Source organism: Cynara cardunculus (assembly GCF_001531365.2).
Source record: "Cynara cardunculus var. scolymus isolate 2C chromosome LG 10, CcrdV1, whole genome shotgun sequence".
Lineage (NCBI taxonomy): Eukaryota > Viridiplantae > Streptophyta > Magnoliopsida > Asterales > Asteraceae > Cynara > Cynara cardunculus.
This window is the reverse complement of record NC_037537.1, coordinates 5,731,609-5,741,356: the sequence shown is the minus strand read 5'-3', so window position 1 is coordinate 5,741,356 and position 9,748 is coordinate 5,731,609. Positions and strand designations below refer to the sequence as shown.

Below are 9,748 nucleotides of genomic sequence, written 5' to 3'. Positions count from 1 at the left end.
TCCTGTTAGTTAATATGCAAGTGTATGCATTTTTTGATCTCGATTTGTCCCTTCATATGCTTTCGTATGATTATGTTATTTGTTGATTTTACTAAGGCTTTGGTACTCATTTGGTCTGTTATCTTGAGATCAATTTTGGCGTGTTTGTATTACCATTTTACTATGATTGTTTATCCGTTCACTGGCATTTGGCTCAGCCATGTTTTCTTTTGTTCCTCACGGCAGGTAATCAAAGGGGCGGTTAAGTCTTGTCACAGAGAGTATACCAGAATCTCGATTTCAAAGGTTTCGAGAGGTTTAGTACTATGTTATTCATTTATTGGATTTATTTCTTTTGTATTAGACTAGTATTTCTTTTAAGGATGTATTTGGATTTTCCTTGAGTTGTTGGAAGGTGCTTGATGTGGTTTGTTCGGAGATGTTTATTTCTTATTTGGAATATATTTAATTTCATTATTGGAAGATTTTTTTTTTGTATTTGAGACTATATTTTGGAGGTTTTATATATCGGCTTCGTTACGTTTTGAAGTGACCTCTCTTCCTATGGAATGGGGGTGTTACAACCTTTCCCTGCAACTGAAACACAATCCTCATTTGCAAAGATCCTCCCACTCATGTTTAGTGAGATGTCGAGTTCCTACAGATTGAGTGGTGTTGGTGTTAGACTTTGCGGTTTCAAATGATTTTGGTTGGGCTTGGCCAATAAGGGTAACTGCGCTGACTTGTTGGGTAACAGGAAGAGTGTGGAGGATTGGGCTTATCCTTTTTATTATATTTCCAGGTTTGGCTTTGGGTCGTACTACCCATTCCAAAATTGAACGAAGTCTTCCCTTTGATATTGGTTTTATCCCCATCAATGGTTGTGGCTATCACTACATGACAGGCGAGATCCATAGCCTAGTCACACATTCGTGGTTGGAGTGCCCTGACCCAATTCCTGATATCATCCTGGAGACCACGAAGAAACATCCCTCTTGATACATCTTGATACAGGACCAGTGCCTCATGTGCGTTGTGAAAGTTGGCCCTACCAAATCAAACCAACAATTTTTCACGAAATTGTTCCCAACTGGTTTGAGGATGTTTAATCGAGAGATTTGTGACCCAGTTAAGGCAGATCCATCAATACACATTTGGGTTTGATTTAATTTCTGAGAAAAGAGAGTTTGATGAACATGAAAGTATAGTTTGATCTTGGTGATACATCCTCTGAGATCAACACCTTCAAACAGAGGAAGCTTCACCATAGGCATCGAGAAAAGGGAGGTCTCGAAATGGTTGTGTTTGATGAAGGATCCCAAACCTCTATTTGGATCATTTTGGCTAGATTCATAATCATCTATCACCGTCTGTTCCTTAACCAGAGGCCCCTCGGCTTCTTTTTCGTAAATAGATCGTTTCCCTGATATTTCTTATAAACCATTGTTAACTTCTCAATGGATTTGGGTAACTCATTCAGAATTTCCTTCATTGAATTGAACGAAGTGGATAAATCCTTTGACTTGATTACTGAGGGATTCGATCTTCTCATCTTGGGCGTCTACTCTTGACTGCAAACGAGTGCTTATTTGGAGCTCCGGGGATACCACCGTTTCCCGACAATGGAACCAAATTGGTAGAAACGAGAACAGAATAATCAATACAGTAAACTAAAGTGAAGGATTAAGCTATTTGATTATTGTATTCAAAAGATTGAGATGATAAAATCAAAAGGAAGCCAATGAACGGCCTTTCCTCCTGCCCAAGCTTTCACAGCCGAATACTCCCTATTGGAAACTAAAATTTTTGCCTACCCTCCCTATTGCTAACCCATTGGTATTCATAATGTCTAATACGCCTATCCGTTTATCCATTCCAAGGGCTAGGCTCATCATATGGAATTAGGCTTGGGCTAGTGGGTCGTTCCCTATCACAAGTAAAATATAGACAGCGAATTAGCAGTTTTTATTTCAAGTAAAATAAATAATGCTAATTCAAAAACATAAAACAATATAAAAACAAGTAAAACGCTTGATTCTGATTCCCAATCGCAAATAATCCAAAAAATATATAAATACATTAATGTTATTTTGGTGCTTATAATGCACGATGATTATCACGACTCCCTTAGTTCCAGAAAGAGGGTGTGTGACATAGAAAGATAATAAACAATCTTTGATGTGATCAGTATTAGTTTCAAGATATAAAGTTGATCTCCATGTCATTTTTGTACAAAAAGGACAACTATATTACCTACTACTAAAAAACACTTAAAAATTCATAAATGTGAGTGATAACTATTGACAAGATACATAAACTACACGATTGGTTAGTACTAGGTGTCAAATAAGAAATTTCAAATGTTCCTCTTTCTTTTTGAAAACAAAGGAGCTTTATTATCTTCAATCTTTTCAGAAAGTAAGTAGGCGGTGGCCAAACAAGATTAGAGTCGTGTGAAAAAGTCAGAACAAGATATGGTAACCGTTTGGAATTTTAATTTTAGAAGTTTTCTTCCATTCCACATTGGTAGAAAAGTAAGTTGTGGATGCTTTTATATACCTTGAAGCCCACTGGTCCTTAAATGCTTTATTCGACTTATGGTGGGGGTACTCTGAAAGTGCAACGCATACACGCATGGCAATGTAGACTTCCTCCTTCAATTCACATACAGAAAAAAATATGCTCTTTGTTGGCTACTGTCATTCTGCTTCCAAAGAATTTACCAGTTTCTGCATCTTTTGTGCTTACGTTTAATCACCATCTCTTGCGTTTCATTCTATGTCATTTGAAGATCTCAAGTTGGTTTTAATTTTTTGCATTATTGTATTTTATGTTTGTTATGTTCACATTGTGAAATGTCTACTTCTGCTCCTTTCTTTCTATCGAACCTATCATGAATGATTGATTCGATTGTTGCGGTATAAATCCCGACTATTTGGTTACATCCCAGAAAATGAAATAAAGCATCGATTTTATTTTAAAGGTGATTTTAGATGTTTTTCAACAATCTTAAAAGTTTTGTTTTTAATTTAATCAGATCTAATAGATTCCAAGATTAATCCGACAACCTTCACATCATGAACCAAAAATTTGTGAAATTGAACAAATCTGATGGCTGCAACTATACTCGTTGGGCTAAAAAAATGAAGTTTTTGCTAGTGGTCTTAAAATTGGGATGTCTCTTTGACCCAGTGTTGCCTGCAATACCGAGATTGGGTTTATACCGCAACAATCGAATTATAAAGGCACTTTCTAAAATCATGTTTTAATAAAATTAGTGCTTTATTTAATTTTCCTATTAAAAACGGAGATGTACACCGAAACTAGAATGTAACCAAATAACCGATATTGATACAGCAACAATCAAATCAATCATACGAGATAGATTGGATGAAAAGAAGGGAGCAGAAGTAGACTGTTTACAATGTCAACAACAAAAATAAATTACAATAACACAAAAAATGAAAACCAACTTGAAATCTTCAAACGACTTGGAATGAAACGCACGATTAGATGAATCATATTTTGAAAGGTTTTGGTGATACTCCTTCGCTATGGGTGTATTGCTTAGCACCAGGATTTGATGCAGTATAGATTAAATACTAACAGCAATAGTGATCAACCATAAGCAAAGAAAATGCAGAAACTAGTAGAAAAAATTTGAAGCAGAATGACAGTAGGCAACATAGAGAGCATAATTTGTTTTCTGTATGTGAATTGAAAGAGGAAGTCTACAGCTTTACCTATACTAGAGATGTGATTAGATAACCACCTAATCACATCCCTAAAAATCTGCATTTCCTCCCCAAGTTTCTTATGATGTGGATTGAGTTGGAGACCAAGTCTCCAACCGATTTTGATAAATAAAAGAAACGTGTAAATTATAAATAAGTTGAATTTCGAAATTAAAAAACTGCTCAAAGATAATTACCGAATAAATATCCCGACTAATTAATCAGTAATTAGCGGTCGCCTCACTAAACTGTTCTATAAAAAGAAAGCCCTAGTGCTCGGGGTGAGGCTACCCAACTCCGATGTGCCGAGTCACGAGCCCGAGCTCGTGTATGTGTTGCCCTTTCATAGTAACCCACCATAAGTCCAATAAAGCATTCAAGGACGACTCCGGTTTCAAGGTATATAAAGGCATCCAAAGTTTGCCATTGTGCAATGGAAGAAATCTTCGAAACTCACAATTTCAAACTTAAAATTCCAACAATTTAGGAGGAGCCGGAAAAAATCATAAAGACTGAATCCAAATAGCAAAATGAAAGCTAATATATGGTCAAAGTTCATGGTTAAAGGTGAAGTTCGGCAATTAATAAAACTTATGCTATGAAGATGTAGAGGCTAATGAAGATGCAAATAGAAGGGTGCAGTGTATCACAATTTTGAAGGTCATGGCTACTCAAGAATAATTTTAGACAGTAACATAATAGTTCGGTAAGTACGAGGATCAAATTGTAGCAAGTTATTCGTAGACAGTAAGCTATACTTGGTCATTTTGTTTCTTGAGTTAATTTATTAGGTACTACTATATATAACTAGCTTTCTTAGACTCCATAAGCAATGAAGAATGGCCTTCAAATCCATTTTTTTTCCGAAGCAATTCCTCCTTCGATCTTATTGAGAAAAAAATCTTGATGATGATTCTTCTGTACCTATTTCTCAATTATAATATTTAATCTGCACACATTAGCTTATCATCAACTCTCCTTGTTTCAAATAGTAGGGTTTGTTCTTGCATACTCTTTGTTTCCATTTCATGAGAATGACTGATTATGCTCTTTGTCACTATTCTCATCCATATCATATGTTTCGGCATGCAAATGACCATCTACTGGTTTCTCAAAGAATAGTTAGAACAGAGAAGTTTCAGAAGTGGAAAAGATATTGAAAATTATGTACATACCCAGAGTCTGATGAAAATGATCAATCGTATTCCTCTAGGGACTGGGTGTATAATTTCTCAATTATTGATCATCATTGCATTTATTAGCTTGAGCAAAAAGTGAGTCAATTTAAACAAGATGCATATGTATATCGGACTTGGGCATAAAAAAACATTTAATCCATTTAATTTAATCCGATCGTTAAATGGCTGCCTAACACCACTTAATTGCTTTGGCACTTAATGGTGGATTAAATGTATAAGACACTTAATATGTAGCTTAGAAGGAAACAAGGCCGTCCTTGGGGGAGGGCGGCACGGGTGCAAGCCCAGGGCCCAAAATTTTCCATTAAAATACAATAGTAGTCTAAAAGAATTTAATAAATCAAAGAAACCCAAAAAATTGTATCATATAATAAGAGGCAAAAAGAATTTAGTAGATAATAAGGGCCCAAAAATTTATCAACTAATTACATTGGAGAAGAAAATAAAAAAAATTAATTGGTCATTCATTTATATGCTATTGTTTATTGCATCTCTAATTTTTTTTATCTCCAACAAGGTCCAATGATATTGGCTATTGCTATCTATATATGTTTGACTGTTTTCGTGCTTCAACAATTCAACTTCAAGATCATGTGCTTGCTGTTGCTATATACTTTTGTTGGATATTTTTATCAATTTCTGCTTCTACTGACTAATGCTAAAGCTCGAACGACCTTCAACGAAAGGATACTTGTACCCGAAACCAACACAACACCAACACAGGTGGCCCCTAAATAACTGCTCAGTGATAAAGAAGGTAGGGGTGCAGAGACAACCTTTGGTTATGTTGTTCTAATTGCTTTTGGTGATTATTGTTATCTATTTTTGCTTCTACATAAAATATTTTACTATTGTTTGACAATCAATCTATTGTTCTTATAATCTATGACGTGTTTCATGGTTTTGTGAATAATCAATAAATTTTTTCTACTAGATGTATTTAGTAATGTCTCTTATATATGTCATGTTCCATAAACTTTTAATCTTAACATGTTATTTTAGTTGAGCAAAAAAAGAAGGAAAATAGAATTTATATATTTTCATCAATTGTTTGACTTATGTATCTTTCATTGGGATTCCACCACACCACAAAATTCTATTTGAATGCTCAAACAATCATTTGTTGAGCTTGCATATTATCTGTTTAATTCATTATTTATTCTTATTGGATCTCAATGATCATCTTTTCTTTCATATTCTTATTGATCTTCATTTGTCTACTTGTCTAGAAAATCTTGATAATTTTCTTTATTATTGATCTCTCATTGACCCTCACGATTACTTTATTTACACAGAATTCTCTTTTTGTATCAAAATAACACATATTTCTTGTTATGAACTAATTAATTCTTACTTTTTATAAAAAATTATCAACCATAGTTTCTATACTCTTGGTTTCAAATTACGTAATAAAAGTACGTAAATTTAAGTACTCTCGTATATATCTATAATAAAGATACACAAGATTTCTTTCCTCGGTAAATTATTAGCATTTCTTGTACTCAATTTTATACTAACGAAAAACATTTATTGAATTTCTTTCCATACTTACCGAGGGTCACTATAAGAAAAGTGAGCTTTGATGATGCGCCTCTTAGTGATGACATGTTTCTGCCACAAGTTATAACAACGACATGTGTTATATACTCTTTCTGATAATAAATGGACTTTTAGCGACGACAAAAGTCGTTGCTAAAAGCCTTGTTTCTTGCATTGGGCCATGTTTTTACGTTCGCCCAGGGCCTATAAAATGTCAGGAACGGGCCTGGAAGGAAATCAAGCCTTTTAACCCCCCCCCCACACCCCCCCAAATTTATGCTTAGTCAGCCAATTAAGCAGCCACCTCTTAGGATGATTCTTAGAACACTGATATAACAACTTTCGGGTCATTTTATGTTTTTGCTATGCTAGCACTTATGATCCAGATAAATTTGGATCAAGGGCCTGATATCCTTTGTCTAAAAAGAAAAAATAGGTTAAACAACTTTGCCTTGGTTGCATGTAACCCCCACCTCTAAAGTGTTTTCATAGGATATCATTTTAATTAAAAAGGAAATATGCTTTGTAATTTGGATTCCACATCCTGTTTTCTGTTCGAAGATGTTAAATCTTAGAAGAAATCATTCCTTTCAATTCCATTTCTGTGAATAAACGTGTACTTTGGTTTATGAGGATGTTGGGAATATAAATGCAAATAGAGGGTGCATGTATGTCACAATTTTAGAAGTCCAAGTTATTTGATAATGCTTCTTGACAATATTAAAAAAAATTGTTCCTAAACACCAAATTGTCATGAGTTTTTCTAGGATAGTTGTTATACTTGGTTATTATGTAGTAGTATAATAACTAGCTTTGTTGGACTTTGTAAGTACTGAAGAATTGTATTCCAGATCTACTGGTTTAGTTGTTACCAAAGTTATTTCTCTCTCTCTCTCTCTAAATGTTCTCACATTCGAATGCCAAAACACTAAAAAAAGCTTTTAATAATATGACTTCAGTAATTATCTGTCTGCCCTTTCCAAAACCGAACCAAGCCTACTTATTTTCAACTATAAAAGGCAATTAGAGCTTAAAGATTTTATGCAAAATGGTTGTACCCAACAACAGAGAACCATGACTTCAAAAATGTACCTAACCTGATAGTGGCCTTTTTAAATGTCCTAGTATAAATGGGTTCATCAAGTGTTTTCAAGAGCAATAAGGTTGAGTCTACCTTTTTCAATTTTAAAGTTTGATGCGAACTGTCTACTTTCAACCTAAAGCACACTCATTTCAAAAAGAATTTTAACCAATAAAATGGTCAAGTAGTATTTTGTTACAGGAAGTGTTACATTTAAAACCTTCGCAGAATCAGTCTTTTGAAGTGTGTCACTAATATGTTCAATTAAGTTTGTTCCTTGTATTTACACTCAAGTCTTGTATTTACAATCAAACTCATTTTCAAATAAGCCATTGAACAAGAAACAGCCGCTCTAGTCTTTGGCGTAGAGGACAATGTGTACATCACACCTCCTAACCCCATGACACCACCCCCAGGTAGGATATATTGGGCTCGTTTGGTTTGATTCCCATTAGACTAGGAAGTAGAATCTACAATTAGTCCCGAACCTTTCACAATTCAATATGCACAATTCGTTTCTTAAACCTTTTGGCCAATTTTTCCAAGAAGATACATACCTACTCATCAAACCAACAACAATGGTTCCAAGTTATATAGATACATGATGGCCTTCACCATAGCTGTAATACTTCATTTCTATGAAATAGGTAAATTTCACTCAAAGGTAAAACCTACTGGTTTTTTAACCTGAAAGTCCATGCGGATTTTAATAACTTAAACACCAAACAATCTATGGGTCTTTGTCAAATAATTTTAACTTTGTTGTCAAACTTCTATCAAATTCAAAAGTATGATGGAACTCAATATGGAAGAGGAATAAAAAATAACATGAAATCAAATATGGTTAAAAGAATATTACCCTGTACCAACAGGGCCACCGATACCAATGGTGAAAGCTCTTTCATTGAAATCCCTGGTAACAAGGGGAGGTGCTCTTCTGCTAAAGAAGCCAGGTGAGTAAATCGGTTCGTGCGAATGTGGTGCCAGACCATCGTGGCTATGGTACACCTTCCCATCTTTCCCCACCCATGATGACTCTCCATTCGTATTCCTAATTCATACAAACAAGCCAAACAGATATGATCGTACTACCTCCTTTTCAAATTAATGTATACATACAAACATAAGTATATATGCATGCAAACAAGCAGATTCATCTGAGAATCATCAGGTGAATAGAGATTATTATGGAATTCAGAGCTACAAACAGTGTATCTTCAAACGAAAGACGATTTGCTTACCCGTTTTCATGATGATCGTGATCATGATGGTGATCGTGATCATGATGGTGATCGTGACCGTGATCATGATCGTGTTGATGATTTTGCGATGCCATTTGTTTGAGGTTTTTGAGTGTGGAGTGCGGACTGTGGAGGGTTTAGTGTGAGGTGTGTGGATGTGGATCAGGATTAGGGTGAACGTGTGATTAGTAAATTACTGGAGTAAATTTTGGATTTGGTCCATTTGGTTTGTCGTTTATTATTGAATTGGTCCCTAAGTTTCATTTTATTTTAGAAAAACCCTCAAAGTTTGAACAATGTGTTAGAATAGGTCCTGGCCTTAACGCCCATCTATCCTCCCTGTTAAGTCCGAGRGTGAAGTGGTCATTGACTACTTTTCTTACTTAATATTATTTTTATTTTCTTGAATCTTTTTCTTCATCCCCTCTTAGATTGTTCTCATTCTCTGTTCTTTACGCAATAGGTTTAGAGTTCGATTTTTGTTTTTGTTTTTTAGGTTTGAAACAAAAATCATAACTTATTCAAAATGAATGAGAAATATACTAGAAATACAAATACAACTGGTGTGAATATCAATAACCTAAAACACTACATTAAAACCTCTAAAATCGCATGAGAAGCACATCTGAAGCAGATCCAAATGCAGAAGCCATGAAGATTGATATCTCTAAAGATTTACTTATGTTGGCGAACATAAAACGAGAAAAAAAAAAAAAGAGACCAAAACCCATTCATTTTTGTTCTTCTTTGATGTTTTGTAAAACTCACGGAGTATTTGTTGTTTTTCAAAACCTTTTGTTCTTCGTTGTTACCACTGCTTTGTTGTTCTTCATTGTTGTCCCACCAYTGTTACTTCATCATCATCCCAACAGTTTGGAAGAGAGGGGCAGGAAAGATTGGATTAGGGTTTTATTAAGTTTTCTTAAGGTGTCTTATTTAAGGTTTAATTTACGTATTGGTTGAGAAGATGAATTT

The 9,748-nt window shown here is 34.7% G+C and overlaps 1 protein-coding gene across 1 annotated transcript in view; it reads right to left on the bottom strand.

The window, feature by feature from the left end:
* Window positions 1-8,929, bottom strand: part of LOC112518965 (urease accessory protein G) — a 16,692-nt gene extending 7,763 nt beyond the window's left edge. The window contains exons 1-2 of the mRNA XM_025126789.1: window positions 8,774-8,929; window positions 8,392-8,583 (exon numbers count right to left, since the gene is read on the bottom strand). Coding sequence (XP_024982557.1) covers window positions 8,392-8,583; window positions 8,774-8,868 — 287 coding nt within the window. The 5' untranslated portion in view covers window positions 8,869-8,929. The remainder of the gene's footprint in view (window positions 1-8,391; window positions 8,584-8,773) is intronic.
* Between the last annotated feature and the right edge of the window lie 819 nt (window positions 8,930-9,748).